This window comes from Maniola hyperantus, chromosome 8 (genome assembly GCF_902806685.2).
Source record: "Maniola hyperantus chromosome 8, iAphHyp1.2, whole genome shotgun sequence".
Lineage (NCBI taxonomy): Eukaryota > Metazoa > Arthropoda > Insecta > Lepidoptera > Nymphalidae > Maniola > Maniola hyperantus.
The window spans coordinates 11,490,581-11,507,016 of record NC_048543.1 but is presented as its reverse complement, the minus strand read 5'-3'; the positions used below and the strand labels follow the sequence as shown (position 1 = coordinate 11,507,016).

The 16,436-nt window shown below is 37.4% G+C and overlaps 2 protein-coding genes across 3 annotated transcripts in view; one reads left to right on the top strand and one right to left on the bottom strand.

Moving 5' to 3' along the window:
• The first annotated feature begins 899 nt into the window (after positions 1–899).
• Positions 900–3,988, top strand: eff (ubiquitin-conjugating enzyme E2 eff). The gene is made up of 5 exons (XM_034970793.2): positions 900–1,232; positions 1,734–1,797; positions 2,230–2,261; positions 2,474–2,657; positions 2,733–3,988. Exons 1-5 carry the CDS (start codon positions 1,209–1,211, stop codon positions 2,870–2,872), a joined length of 444 nt encoding a protein of 147 aa, XP_034826684.1. The 5' UTR covers positions 900–1,208; the 3' UTR covers positions 2,873–3,988.
• Positions 3,989–5,353: 1,365 nt separating this feature from the next.
• The window catches only part of Cad88C (cadherin 88C), a 46,702-nt gene continuing 35,619 nt past the window's right edge, over positions 5,354–16,436 (bottom strand). For both annotated transcript variants that reach the window (XM_069500163.1, XM_069500164.1), the window contains 8 exons: positions 16,202–16,431; positions 15,337–15,525; positions 14,183–14,463; positions 12,999–13,236; positions 12,268–12,453; positions 11,345–11,680; positions 7,977–8,175; positions 5,354–7,156 (listed from right to left, as the gene is read on the bottom strand). In XM_069500163.1, coding sequence (XP_069356264.1) covers positions 6,810–7,156; positions 7,977–8,175; positions 11,345–11,680; positions 12,268–12,453; positions 12,999–13,236; positions 14,183–14,463; positions 15,337–15,525; positions 16,202–16,431 — 2,006 coding nt within the window. In that variant the 3' untranslated portion in view covers positions 5,354–6,809. The remainder of the gene's footprint in view (positions 7,157–7,976; positions 8,176–11,344; positions 11,681–12,267; positions 12,454–12,998; positions 13,237–14,182; positions 14,464–15,336; positions 15,526–16,201; positions 16,432–16,436) is intronic.

The window sequence follows — 16,436 nt, the reverse complement described above, 5'->3', positions numbered from 1 at the left end:
TGTGACGTTTTGTCGGTCTCAATGACAGGGACAACGCTCTACAAATCTGCTGACAATCTAAACTAACTAAATGACGATGTACCTACATTACTTTCGGCCGCGTACTGGACACTCGAATACAACAAAATCGTATTGGTCTTATAGATATAGGTAGTATTTTTTATCTTTAGTGGTGGTAGTATTTAGCGCCATCTATGAAAATTTTCTCGAACGTTGCCTGAAAACCTCCTCATTGCGATTGTAATGATGATTGATGGCATTGATGCAAGTTTTTCGCAATCGAGCTGCTGAGTGCTGATTCATGATTGATAGACGCTCGCCCACTATTGGCTACAATAATTTGCAGCAAGAAGAATTCAGCCAATCACAACAATTGCGATTGTAATAATGATTGATGCAGGTTTTTCGAAATCGACCTGCTGGTTTTTTATGGGTTTTACGGTTGCTTGCATTGCTCGTGAAATATTTATGAATATTATACCTATACCATTAATTAGCAATAGATAACAGGTGTTATAAAATACTATATCTTTTTTTAGGAAAGAGATTTGTAATATAATTCCGTCATTACCACCTGAGAAAGTTTCAAATTGCAAAAATGTGCTTGAAAATAACCTTTTACCTATTTTGTTATCCAAAAATAGCGCCGAGAATTCCAATGCTCATTACGTCATATCCGTAGTCAATATTGAATGTTGCCATATACAGCATTTGTATTGAATAAAAATTTTCAGTGAAATAATTTATATTATGTGTAAAATATAATGCATTAGGGTCATAAACTGTTAAAGACTATTTTTTTATATTTTTCTTTCGTCCAATTAACTATTTTATCAAGAATCCCAATGAAAAAATGAAATTCAATATCAGAGAACATTTATATTAAAAAGTTAAATAATCATGAACGTTCTTTGTAAATGGTCGATTTTCCTGTTTGCTGTTCTCCATTCGTCGCGAGTGTATTAATTTTGTTAGAACCTGCGCTCCGTTCTAATTCTTATTATTTCTTAATATTAGTTATTATTTTTTAGATAAGACTTTAAAGTTTTGCCTTAATTGTTATTTTTTCACTATTAATGCATAAAACGACTTAATGTGGTACTTTTGCGTTTAGACGGGAGCCATCTTGCAATCTCTAATCAAAGGTCCTTGGCTCACAGTTTCGTTGTCTAGTTGAAAGTCAGTTTATTCAATCATAAAATAATCAAATGGCGTTAAAACGAATTAATAGGGTACGTATTCGAAGATTAAATCGTTTATTTTAAAGATTGATAAGTTAAAAGTGGTGTGGTGCAAAACGGTAACAGACTTCTTCGTAGTGAATGTTTCGTCATTGTGAATACCTATTATCAAAATTTCTTCTGGATATTTCTGTGTGCGATGATATATTTCCCGTTTTTTTCTGCATTTATAGTGGAATCACATTTTTGGCCATGTAACGGTGTATTACTGGTTTTCAAAGTCGACAATTTTATGCACACGGCGTACATAAAATGTCGGAAATATGTGCCAATTTTAAGGATTTCTTGTCATATAATTGTGACGGGGAAACAAATAAACTTGAGGAAAATGGTGTCGTGCAGTGAAAAACGATAGTAGTGACTTTATAACGATCTGTTGGCACTGCTTTGTTCATCCCTCTTGTTTTGTAGGTGATGATGTGTTTGACACATCTTGCTTGCCTTCGTATTGTTTCCTGAATCGCAGACTAAAACTATTGCCTACTATTGCAGGAATTACAAGACCTGGGTAGAGATCCTCCAGCACAATGTTCAGCAGGACCACACGGAGAAGATCGTAAGTACTAGCATATTGATCCCTAAATAAGTAACTGCGTTATATTCGTGACTCATCGTAGAGAACGTTTAAAATGTCTTTAAAATTTTGATGTATTGTGTTCTGAATGATTTATGAATATTTGCCTGACAATACTTTCATTATAACCTAACCATGTTAGAGTAATTATAATAATCGACTTATCTAAATAAGCAGTAGTTATTAACTATTACTTGATGATTCATTGGCTGTTTTTGCTTTGTATTCAAATTATTCTTGATGTGTTGATTGATATTGGTGTACTGTTATTTGTGCTAAAAGTCAATATCAGCTGTTTTTGATAGAATGACTAGGATGGATGCCATTGATTGGGAGTTATAAAATGTAGCCATAGTTCTTTTAAAACATATACCTAACTAACAATAATATAAACGTGTTTTTTTTACTTTACAGTTTTTCACTGGCAAGCCACAATTATGGGTCCAGTAAGTACAAATATTGTTAAAAACACTAGAGATTTCATATGAGTAAAAGTATAAAATAAAAGAACTATATTTGCACAGAATGAAATTTCAGACCTGTACTGATAGATCTTGTATTTCAATGAAGCCATAGAATCAATGAAGCAAGTTGATTACATTGTCTTATACAGAAATAGACTTGGAATGTAACTTATATAATGTGTCTTTGTTTGCAGGTCGACAGTCCCTACCAGGGTGGTGTCTTTTTCCTCACCATACATTTCCCTACAGACTATCCATTCAAACCACCAAAGGTTGCATTCACAACGCGTATCTATCATCCCAATATAAACAGTAATGGTTCTATTTGTCTTGATATTTTGCGTGCACAGTGGTCTCCAGCACTTACCATATCCAAAGGTATTTTCTCATTCATGCATGTGATATATTTGATAATCTGTGTCGACAGTCACTTAATACATGTTTTTGTTTCAGTGTTGCTCTCAATCTGCTCACTTCTATGCGATCCAAACCCAGATGACCCCTTGGTGCCAGAAATTGCTAGGATCTACAAAACGGACAGAGAAAAGTACAATGAATTAGCCCGAGAGTGGACGAGGAAGTATGCCATGTGATGAGTCAAAAGTGACATCAGCAAAACATATACACACACATCGCCACAGCCCGGGCTATACCCTTCCTCTCGTTTCCGTTCCCCACTACCGTTTGGTCTCAATTCCTTACCATTAAACTAAATTACTGGCATTTGTGTTTAAACCAAGTATAAGTCTTTTAGAATCTGATAATATGATTGTCTTGTACTTTTCAATGCCAATTATTACAGCTAAGTAAAAAAATTAATTCACAATGTGCAAATAGTTTCTGTTCATCTAATGTGTAAGTAACGTTTTCTATAAGGAGAAATTGATTTCTGTTTAACATTGATGTGTCGGTAGATGTCTTATCGCATACACTGATTTAGTTAAACATAGTTAAATTATACATTATTTGAATTCATATAATTCCTAAAGAATTTGTACTTTAACTAGATCTAAATTGCATTGTGGAACTGTACAATAGCCATACGTTTAGATAATGGAGCGTTAAATGCTTGACACTTGTCCTGTTCAATAAGAATTTTGTCAATGAAATGTGTATGTATAGCTCACGTGTTACGAACATTCTGGTTAATGTAAGTAAATGGAATAACAAAAGGAGCTTGTTGACGGAGTCGAGTGAGTGTTATTTTTTTGTAAACAAACTTTTTTTATTAAGTTAGTAAATATGTAGCAAGCTGCTGAACAGACTGACAGTGATTACAGTGGTCAGTTTTCTTTCATCCACAATATTTTCGAAAACGCTCCTATAGTTAAAGAATCAATATAAATTACAGTGTATCTCATAAGACGATAAGTTAAATCTAGAGTTTTTCAATACAGCAATCTTTATTATAATTTTATCTAATATATATTGTGGTTGTAAGGATACCTGCGTTGTGATTTCCGCAAAACAAATCCTATCCACAACCTATCCTTATTCCTTGGTTTTATTATTATCAGTATGGCAAGCCGACACGGCTTGTGGCCAAGTATGATGTGTTACTTTACAGCTATTGAGGAAGCTTTTGTTCACTTGGTTAACACAGGGACAGATAGTAACCTAAAGCTTTTATCAATCTGTAATCAATCGACAAGATGTATTTTAGCTTCACTAAATTGTAAGAAACAATAAATTATTGTGAATGTAAATAACATTGTGAGCTTTATTTAGGCTACTTCCTAGATTCATTCAACTTTGAAAAAAAATAGTAAAAGTTGAAAACAATTATTTTGAATTACACCAGATGATCACTTTGGCATTAGTTGAGGAACTTCCAATACATCAATGAATAGAATATATATTTATTATTTTGAAATGGCATCATTTCACGAAAACTAATTTTATCTCTTGTTGATTGAAAAAAGGATGTGTAAGTAGGTCATTCCCCTTTATTCAGGTCATATGGACTTGAATTTTCTATGCTTAGGTAGTTATGATGACGACAATGTTTTTAGAAATAAGATCTATCAACATACCTGAACTTTAATTTTTATTAGCTCAAGCACCCAACATCTTGCATTAATAAGTTATTATTATCGACTAGACGATATCTGTGTGGATTTAGGTTTTAACCTGAACTGTTGGAATTCTTGAATTTCCGGGATAAAACATTGTCTATACCCGGGAAGTAAGCTCTACCAAATTCGTCAAAATCGTTAACAGATGGAGGTGAAAAGCTAGCAGACAGACAGACTGACATTAATTATGATATTAGGTAGGATAATAAATAACTTTTAAGGATTTAACAAAAAATAATGTTTGTTTCTGAATAGCGTATGCGCTACAAAATTTTAAATAGCAGCTGCTGTGACTATGAATTTTATACAAATAGATTCAGATGACCTCGCTGGTTCAGTGGTGGTTAGTCGAATGTTAAGAAGACCCGGGTTTCAAGGAAAGTGCAATGCTACGTCCATACATATATTATTTCAGATATAGGTATAGTCCGCGACAGGTTGAGATGGCAATCGGTAGGTGGAGGGACGCCCCGCACGTCACCCGCGCTCGCCCGTACCGGGTTAGCGCGGAGGCTGTGTGGGGATTTTCCCGATTGCAATCTCGGCCTGTCGCGTACTATACCTAATTTATCTCTGTAGGTACCGCATGAATTGACCAGGGGTATTGCTAGTTTAGTTATTTCGCAGTCAAGCGCGAATCAGTAAAAATAAACTCGTCATCATTCAACCCACATAGCCGGCTCACTACAGAGCATGGGTCTCCTCTCAATATGAGAAGGGTTCGGCCATAGTCTACCACGCTGACAGACAGGCAGCTTGGCAGACTTCACACACCCTTTGAGAACATTATGCAGGTTTCCTCACGATGTTTTCCTTCACCGTAAAAGCGGGTGATATTTTAATTTCAAACGCACATAACTCCGAGAAGTTTAGAAGTGGGTGCCCGGGATCGAACCCCCGACTTCCCGAATAGGAGGCGGACATCGCAACCACTAGGCCATCACGGCAAATAAACCAATCGAGGATAATAGGAAGAGAGTAATAAATAGGTACACTTAGTTGTCTTAGTTATTTAATATTTTCTTTTTAATCTGATAGAATTATACTTTACAATATTTATTACGTTCACTATAGAAAAGAGAACAATATACATACAGAATTTGCGGCACCTATATAAAAAAGATCTTTTATCATCCCATATTCTTACAAATAATAATTTCATTTCACGATGGCAGTTGACAATAATTAGGTAGGTAGGTACATAATTGTGTATTTACTTTGTAATAGAACGGTTTGTTTCTTATATTGACTATCTCTAAAATAGATTAGACGGTAGGTATATAAGGCAACTTTCACACAATTCTACTTTGTTGCATAGTTCCTTCCACTATTCCCCTTGACAATCGCCTTCAATGGCGATTTGTGAACTTTTCTTCCACAAATCCCCATTGACACTCTAGACTCTAGAGAGTAGATACCCAATCCCCATTAGGGATTCCAGAGTCTAGAGTTCTTAATGGGAATTAGGTCACTAGAATAGGTCCCCATCTTCCCCCACCAGAAGGAAAACGAATAACAAACAGCCATCATGTTACATAATCGCGAGTGAAGGTGATTTTTCTTTTAACTGTATAGATATCCTATTTTTAACCGACTTCAAAAAAAGGAGGAGGTTCTCAATTCGTCGGAATCTTTTTTTTTTTTTTTTTTTATGTATGTTCCCCGATTACTCGAAAACGCCTGGACCGATTTTGAAAATTCTTTTTTTGTTTGAAAGGGTATACTTCAAAGTTGGTCCCATTTCAATTTGGTGAAGATCTGATGAACATCTTCGAAGATAGATACTGGAACTCCTCAACGGATAAGAGTAAATTGCTCGCGATCAGTGTAATAGCTTAGTAAACAATAGATTTTTAACCAGTCATAGCATAATTCCATGGGGCCACTAAAAATTGTGAAATAAATTTTTTTTACAAAAAAAATAAAAACCGACTTCGTTACACAAACACTAAAAATTGAAAAATAATTTAATTTATTACCGAATATATTATGTATACAAGAGTTAATATAGTTCCATAATAATATTTTTGGGGTCGGTGCCAATGAGGTGCCATTGTGGAGTCCCATAAAAATATGAAGTCTAGACGATTCGCGCAGCTAAAGCTAATTGGCACCGGCACCAAAAAGTATTATTATGGAACTATATTAACTCTTGTATACATAATATATTCGGTAATAAATTAAATTATTTTTCAATTTTTAGTGTTTGTGTAACGAAGTCGGTTTTAGACCTTTAAATTTTGTAGAGGACCTGCCAACTCAAATTCCTTTTATTTACTGAACATTTTTGGGATTAAGACTTCTCAAAGTTAGGAAGAAGAAATCCTTTAGTGAAATTCTGAGTTTCGAGACGGACTGCCACCGTATAGTTCTGTAGTCAATTATTTATTCTAAAAACTAAATAAATATAAATGTAGGTACATAATTTAAAAAGGCACATATTTTATCCCACAAGTTACAGCTCAGTCGTTTCCATGTTTTTGGCGTTTTTCATCTGTTCGAGTTGCTGGTAGAAATCGTAGTTTGTTGGGTTCGGTTCGGCATCCCCCTCCGACTGTATGGAGGGGAAGGCAGCTGCGGTTATGAAGTAGGGTTTTTCGTTGGACATGTCCTGGTCGACTGCGTTTTCGTCGAGGGAGTCTCTCTCTGAGTGGCTGAGTTGCTCCTCAGACTTGTACCAGTCGTTTTCGTAAGCGTGGAGCCATATCGGGTTGGAGCCCTTGGTGGTGTGCTTGTTGGTGTTGGGCACTCGGCCGCCGGAGCTGCGTATCGTCATGTCCGACTCGCCTGGTGTTGGGGAAGCTGGAAAGAATAATACTTTTGTAAATGGTTAAATGGAGGTTTTAAAGGATGTTTTAATGAGCAGGCATTTTTCATGACTAACAATCTACGATTTTTATTTTACTCCAATACAAGTATTTGCGATCTCACCTGGTGGTAAGTGATGATGCAGCCTAAGATGGAAGCGGACTAACTTAGAAGGGGTATGGCAGTTTTATTACCCATAGGCACAGCTTTGCCGGTAGCGTTGTAACCACGGCCGAAGTCACCCACCAGACCAGAGAAAATTTAGAAATTATAAATTCCCAAATAGCTCCTGCCGGGAATCGAACCTGGGATCTTCCACTTATAAGTCCACACTGCGCCAGGGAGTTGGTCAAAATTTTCGATCAAAACATTTTTTTTTTCTAAAAAAAATCTTAATAAAACCGCACCAGTTTAATAAAATACATACCTACCTAAGTAATATGATCATTTTTCTCTTATCTATCTTTGTTGAAGCATAAGTGATGAGAACAACCTACACAAGAGTGCCTATAAGTACATTTAAAGTAAGTAGAGCAAGCGTTTTCTCACGAGAAGGCACCAGTAAATCTTCAAGCAAAAAGGCGATATTGGTTTGTTGGGAATACACAATGCAGCCATAAATTGTCACTGAAATCTGCTTTTTATGTCCTCACACTACAGGTTTAAAGTTTGACATGCCCATGCATCATGAGTTGTAGCTATTCCGCGCAGTGGGTGTGAAAAACTTACTCTAGCGTTACCAAAAACGTTCTTAAGAAGTACTAAGTAGTTACGACAGTCGACACCAAAACTCGTTGGTGGGTGAAATACTTACAGTAAGCCGCGGCAGTGGCGGCCTTCAGTTTCCTGACAAAGTCCGCGCGCTGCGACAGACACGTCATGACGGCGAGCACTAGCAGCACGACCAGGAACAGCGAGGTCCACACCAGCCAGTACACTGTTTGATTTGACGACAGGGAGTCCGCGGTCAAAGGCTGGTACTCCGCGGGCTGGGTGTCCAGGACATTGAATTCCTGCAATATTACCTAGTACCTATTGAGTTCCATCTCCGTAAGTCTCTAAAGGTACGCTTACACGGGCAACTGAAATTCGTCACATCATGACCACATGAAGCAATTTTTTTAAATACTAGCCAAGTTTATCATGTTCACTAATATTCCCCTTTCCTCTCTAATTAAGCGTTTAAAGCTTGTGCTAGGAATAGGTACGACAATAGTGCAACGGGTGAGGTTTGAACCGGCGACCTTTCGGTTTTCAGTCCACTCCTTTAACCGTTGAGCTATCGAGGCTTTTACTGCAATACCGGGCAATACCTGACAGCAATGCTATGCACAATAATTGCTCCAGAATCGAGACTGATCCATACGTGTTGCGGAGTAAGAATTGCTTAGAAAGTTGCCCATGTAATTGCAAGCGCACCGTCAAACTTAAAGTAGGTAGGTATTAAGTAAGACTAATTCTACGTCTATGTTCATAATAATCATCTAGCACCAATTTTACGCTTAGTTAGCGTGTAAGATGAAAATTAATCAGAATTTCGAAAAAAAATACTGTTTATTTATTAAAATAACGAATGGAATCTAGTCCTGAAAAGCCATTTTGGGTCAAGAACGCCATTTTGATCAGACTGGCTCAGTTTACAATTTATAATGATGAAAAGGGGAATAACATACTTTTAGATACGTACCTACTCGTACCTACCTATAGGTACTTATAGAACCAATACATTGCACAGATACCTACGCATGCATAATTAATGTATGGAATAAAGGAGAGATCTACTTGATTCTATTAGCACACGCACACGCTCATATTGTTATTAAAATGAGACTTGAATACAAATAGCAATTAGGCATTGTGGCTAATTCCGTTGTACACAATCTCTAAACTAAACTAAATTGACACGTATAAATCTATTGCTATCCCTTTCATAATGTTGCAAGTGGAAAGGGATAGCACTAGATATAGACCTGTTAATTTAGTTTAGTTTAGAGATTGTGTACAAGAGAATCGGCCCCAGTCCAGGTTAAATTCACCTGGATTTTGGGTAGTTGAACCTGGTTAATTGGACAAAAATATTACAGTTAGTTCTACTTTGATTTTTTTTAAGTTGACCTTATTGGAATAGGGCTATTCTAAATAGAAGTCAGATTATAGGTATCTGTAAAAAATTTGATCTCTTTAGTGATTTCCATTCCCATCCGGGGTCCGGGGTCCGGGGTCCGGATGGGTTCGAAACTAGTCGGGCTAACGTCGACTAAAGTGATATGTGAGTAAATCCGGTTTTTCCACATTTATAATTTTGATCTCTCTCGTTTTTTACAGCGCGAAGAGATTATTTTACAATGTTCCCTGCGGAAAAGGATAGCAATACTTTAAGAGCTCTTTAGTTTTAGTTTACAGACTGTGTAGGCCGGCCGGCACAATATTGCCCATGAAAGGCATATATTTGTTTCCTTTTTGGCACCGCCCGAAATCAAATCTAGGTAGGTACGTAAATTTATAGGCGGTCGGCTTGCGCCCCCTAGGACTCTGCGCCCGGGTGCACCGCACCCCTTGAACCCCCGGGTAAACGGCCCTGTGTGTGTGTAGGTAGGATTACTGATCAGGATCAGTGTCTTAATCCCAGTCCCAAAATGTGCATGCCAGAGAATTGGTTTGTCTTTAAAAAAATATTTTTTTAATCGGAAAATAAATTTACAACAGCGGCTTTCTATTTTTAATATAAGTGCCTATTTATTTAATGAAAAGCAAGAGATAGTGGCGTATTGAATAGGCGATAGATATAAATTGTAAAACATATTAACTTATATACATAGTAATATAAGATAATAATATCTCATTAAGGTCCACCGTCCAGGTGCATGACAGGCGGTTAAAGTTGCGATAACAGTTAAACTTTGGCCGCCAATAAATAATAATAATTATAGGTTTACCAAGGGATTACAAATCACGCGTAAGTATTCTAATGTTTAACTTAATTTCTAAATATTTCTATGCTCTATAAACGAGAACGGATTTCATACACCCTGTAACATGGATGTGGTTAAATTGTCATTACCGCCATCATAAAGATTAAATGTAAAATTTTGATCCAAAAAGTTAACAAACCCTGACTTATTCAAACCAAATGATTAATTAAATTAATTATTTTTGACCGTTAATAACTGTTCTCAAAGTGACCGTAACACAATATTAACCGGCTGTCATGCAACTGTGCTTTAGCGAACATGACGTCAAATGATAACGTTTTTTTGTATAACAGATAAATAAATAGGTACAGATAATAATCAAAACATAGTGATAAATTAACCCACTTGTCCATTGAGTGGTAAACATTAGTCTTATAAACCTACTTAATATTTTGGTAAGAACAGAGTAGGTTCTCATGATATTAAGACTCATAAGAGGCAGGGACACTTACCTACAATCAACTCGCGTCCATTTTCTATTGGCCGCTCTTGATTCGCGCTCGAATCGCGGCGCAAAACAACATTGTCGATGGTGTTTTCGCAAAGTCCACGGGGTATGTGTGGGGGGCTTCCGCACCGAGATTTGCACAGGAGTGAAAAGTGGCCAATAGGAAATGGATTTCTAAGGGTTACTAAGTAAACACAGAGAATTCAACTCCTAGAGTACGCATATACAAGGTTTTGCACGAAACAAAATCGTAAAATGTTGGCGTGGGACAGGGGAGAATGCTTTGTTGTGATTGGTGGACTTAAAAATCACGTAATCAAAACAATGTGCGGAATGAGGGTACCGAACAGGCGTGGGCCGACTTTTATGCTAAGCAAGTGCCTAAGCTTGGCGAGCGGGGGTGTTCGGCTATTAGGCGTATATAGGTTGTGGTCTGTGCTAAGTAAAGTACGGTAGGGTATGAATCTCAACGACGGGTACGTACCGAACAAGACGTTCATCCAACAAGTATCAAATATCACAGTAAAATGGACTTTAACACCTTTAATTTAAGACTCAAGTTAGGACATAGCTACAACCAGCGCCTCGAGCAGTAAATTCGAAATAAAAATATCTAATACTGAATTGATGACTTTAAAACATGGACCTTTAGATCTATTTTAAGTAATTGAGTTTTGAATGTGATGCTTGTAATCTACGAACGTTGTCGAGATGTGCCAACTTGATACTAAGGGTACCTACAGATTATACAAAAGTACTTGCCTTAAACAATTCATCAAGCTGCTCGATATTCTTATCAACCAGTTTCAGTACTTGGTCCACTTCCAACACCGAATGGTCTTCTCCATTAACGAGGTGCAAATACAGATCAGTCTTAGTATTGTCCACGGAACCATCTTTGTTTTCATGGACTCTCAAATCGTCGATGTTTACAACAGAGTTCGTTACACGCGCGAGTTTTTCGCGGAAAGTGTTGATTTTGTCGCGTATCTCGGAAGGATGCGCGCGTAAAACGAAACGCACTCTTTGGTCCTCTCTAAGGAGATATATAAATACGTGGGCTTCGTCCTCTAGACCGTCCGTGTCGTTAGCTAAAACCTAAAAGCACTACAGGATTACTAAAAAATTGGTTACAGACACAAAATCTTTGATGAATATAATCTTTATCACATGCACTATACAGTGGAACAACATACAGTACGCGGCAGAAAATAAGCCGAAAACTCTTTCGGCTTTGTAGGGCGTTGTCTCTGTCACTTGTACCTATGTGGTGTTAGTCTTAACGACAGAGACTTGCTATTTCAAACAAAAATCGTGTTGCATAAAGCTGTAAACTTCTCACGCGCCATTTTAACTCTATGGTTGACCCATAGAGTTAAATTGGCGCGACCCATTGGCGCGTGAGGAGTCAGGAGGAGTTTTGTCATGTCAAAAGTACGGTTCCCTTTAAAATAAGGACTAAAATCCTACTTTTAACATGAAATTTGACATATAAAGTTATAATGGCGTGTGAGGAGTTAAATTTTACGAGTAATATATGATACTGGCCAAGTTGTAAGCAAAAATGAATTGCAACTCGCAAAAATTTTTGCTCGGAATCTCTCATCCTGTACTACATAAACATAAGTTGGAAAAATATATCAAAATGTAAACATCAAAGGAAAAATGATTTTGTCGAGATTTACCTTGAAATCAAAATATCCTTTCATCCCTTTCTGCGGGTCGAAGTTGAGTGAGACAGCACCAGTTTCGAAGCCCACTAAAAAAGGGGACACAGCCAAATTTTCCAGACCTTCTGTCAGAGTTTCCTTCACGTCTCCAATAAGGTAGTATGTTATTTTTGCGTTTATACCTTCGTCTAGATCTATTGCCTAAAAATGTAATATTTATTAAAATTGCTACTAGGTAGCATATATCATCAGTATCCATTGAAAGAAGAAAGAAAGAAAGAAAAACGTTTATTTCTTTAATGTGCCTGACATCACATCTTATAACTAATATTGCTGTCTGATTAACTGACTTAGAAAAAGGGCAGGTTTTCAGGAAAACATACTTTTAAGAAGCCAGAAGCCGGAATACATTTAGGGTCATTAAAACTTATAGAAGTCGTTATTATAATACTAGTACTTATAGACTATAGCCTATAGCCTGCCGTGCTAGCCTAGTGGTTACGAAGTCCACCTCCTGTTCAAGAGGCTCCTGTTCGATCTCGGGCACGCACCTCTAACTTTTCGGAGTTATGTGCGTTTTAAGTAATTAAATATCACTCGCTTTAACGGTGGAGGAAAACATCGTGACGAAATCTACATGCCAAAGAGTTCTCCATGGCCAAACTCTTTTCATACTGAGAGGAGACCCGTGCTCTGTAGTGAGCCGGCTATGGGTTGATTATGATTATAGATTGTAGATTACTAACCTTTACATGCATGAACTCTATACCAAAATCAGCTTCTGTAGTGACTCCTCCAGTGAATATCTTGCTCAAGAATTGCGGACTATTGTCATTAACATCGTTGACTAGTACATGGACTTTCAGCGTACTGGTTCCGTGCAAGTTTTCGTCGTACACTGGTTTGGTCAAACAATCTTCCGTGGCCAGTATTGTGAGCAAATATTGAGCTTTCTCTTCCCTATCCAGAGATTTGGATGTTAACCTGTGGCGATGAAGTTCACCTATTAGATCTATCCAGTTATTTCATAAGATAAAAACGTTTAGTTTTATTGTTCATATATATAAAAGGAAAAGGTGACTGACTGACTGACTGACTGACTGACTGACTGACTGACTGACTGACTGACTGACTGATCTATCAACGCACAGCTCAAACTACTGTACGGATCGCGCTGAAATTCGGCATGCAGATAGCTATTACGATGTAGGCATCCGCTAAGAAAGGATTTTTCTCAATTCAACCCCTAAAGGGTTAAAATAGGGGTTTGAAGTTTGTATGAAACTCGGTCAGTTTTGAAGTTAGAATCGTGAAATTATGCAAAAAAGGAAAAGGTGACTGACTGACTGATCTATCAACGCACAACTCAAACTACTGAACCGATCGGGCTGAAATTTGGCAGCAGATAGCTATTATGACGTAGGCATCCGCTAAGAAAGGATTTTTGAAAATTCAATCCCTAAGGCGGTGAAATAGGGGTTACGCGGATGAAGTCGCGGGCATAAGCTAGTTGGTCATAAAAACTGAAATTAACTTACATGCAGTGTGTTTAACGAGTTTATTAGACATCAGTCCAACAGTCAGAGTCTCAAAGTTCAGACTTTTACGTTTAACGTACAGGAATTAACTACTTCATATGTCTTTAATTGGTTTTTAATATAAATAAACACAAAGCTTTATTTGGATTTGACAGAGAAACGCAGGAACTATATTCTAAGACACCTAAAAATTTCACATGAAATCTCACACGTGAGCCTTGAGTGTAAGATTTTTAAGTATAAAGGAAGGTGAAATAGGGGTTGCTTTGAATCTGCCATAGTATGGAGATGTAAAATCACGGAGCGGTAGTTTTATCAATGCAGATAACACCTCATTAGTTAACATAGATACGCTAAGGCTTTAAGTCAACAAAAAATGCAAGAAAACTCACCGATGTGTATTTCTGTCAACATCAAACATGCCATCGTCATTTCCTTCCACGATATAATAGCAAACAGGCAACACCGGCTCATCGCCTCTGTCTATCTCATCTCTCTCTATCACACTAGGCAGGTACGTGCTGTAGTCCTTAACGTTCTCAGTGATGTTCAGGTGTATGTGTTTGTATGGGAACCGTGGACGGTAGTTGTCGACGTTTTGTACGTACACTGTCAGATCGAGGTCTGAACTGAGCGGCGTTGGGAGACCAAGGTCGTATGCTTCTATTCTGAGCTGTTTGAAGGACAGAAATTAAAGTTATAGGCCAATAACTAACTTGCAATAAACATCACATTGCCTGTCATTCTCTCAGTAAAATCCATAACTGCTGTAGACAGGCAAAAAATACCTACTACAATTGAACCATTATGGACGTGCGAACTGGGTCAGCTCGTAGCTTTAGTTTTAAGTTTACGTAATTAATCATCAGCACTATAATATCATCTTACACATCTAACAATTTTTACAATCAATAAGAGTAACATGTTAACTATTTTGAATAAATCATTTGACTTTGACTTTAAATCATTTTTATCAGACGTCTCGCTCGCAATTTTAGGCCTTATGGAACTGGAAAATGATTCTCTGGTGTTGTGTGTAACAGTAAAAGGATTTGTCTATAGTCGTTAACAGGTTATAAACCAATAAAAAATAGCTACCAGCTACCTGCTAACGGCATCTCGTTATCGATAACGAATTCAGCGGCATTCTCACAATCATACGATCATAATGATTTATGACTCAGTTCGCACGTTCATAATAGCCCAACAGTATATAAATTTTACTAACTGGAATTCTTGAATATGGATTATTTAGTTATTATGACAAAGCTGTATCCATTTACACCTAATTAGGCCATTTACTTCATAACTTTGAAGAAACATATTTTAACTTGCTTGAAAGTTAAAGGAAAACATCGTGAGGACTGAGGAAATTTGCATACCTGAGAGTTATCGATAATGTTCTTAAAGGTGTGTAAAGTCTGCCAATCTGCATTTTGGCAGCGTGTCGGACTATGGCCAAAGCCCAAAGCCCTTCTCATTTTGAGAGGAAACCCGTGCTTAGTAGTGAGCCGGCGATGGGTTGATGATGATGAAGATTATTTACCTGATAAGTGGTCTGTTTATCCCGATCCAGTGATCTAGCGGTTCTCAAGGCGCCGCTCGTGGCATGTAGAGAGAACGCCCTCCAGGAGCCCTGTGCGTCCTGTCTCAGTCTATACCGGACCGCCCCGTTAGGTCCAATGTCCGCATCTATTGCACGGACCTCCAAAACCGTGGTGCCTATTGTTGCGTTCTAAAAATGAGTTTTAAGGAAGTGATTTGGCATAAATTTTTTTTAAGAAGAAACATTTCAGTTATGAAATCATGACAAACTATGATGGCAAAGATATCGTAATGACAACGATAATAATCGATTAAAGTTTCAGATTCTTCAGAATTTGGCGACACAACACGAAAAACGTTGGTAAACAAAACTGATCTAGTTTGAGTTTTGAGTTTCCTGCAATTGATACGTCAACTGACTACGACTGCCTCAAATAAACGGGCGGTTCGGATTTATAGTGGATATGAAGATTAAAAAATTTAATAGATATTTTATCTTCTGCTTCTGCTGATTGCAACCAAACGCAATTAAAAATAAAGATATACCTACCCAATAACTGATCGACGCCTCATATCCTGGTAGATAATTACGAGTATATTATAATATTGGACATGATGATTCGGGAAACACTTAAATTTTTTGATGAATACTTGTTATACTTAATGATTTGAAGCTTATTTCGTGGTTTAACGACATATTTTAATGTATAAAACGGGTAGTACATACCACGATTAATTTTTGTTTTTATTTGTCGGATATTTCAACCCAATTGCACGGGTTAAAAATTAATCGTGGTATGTACCCGTTTTATACATTAAAATATGTTGTTATACTTAAGTTCCCAAAAAAGACTACCAAAATTTACCTCAGGTACTTTGATAGTGACATTCTGTGGCGGGTGTACAAATATCGGTGCGTGGTCGTTGTAGTCCGTGACGCAGAGTTGCAACTCCCCTCTCACCACGTTAGCCGGCATGCCAAGGTCTCGCGCTTCCACAATCAAGGTATAGTTGCCAAAACGGTCTTTCAGGGGTTGCTTTGCGAAAAGACGACCGGTGTTTGCGTCGCCGCCTACTTGCTCGAATCGGAATAGATCTGTT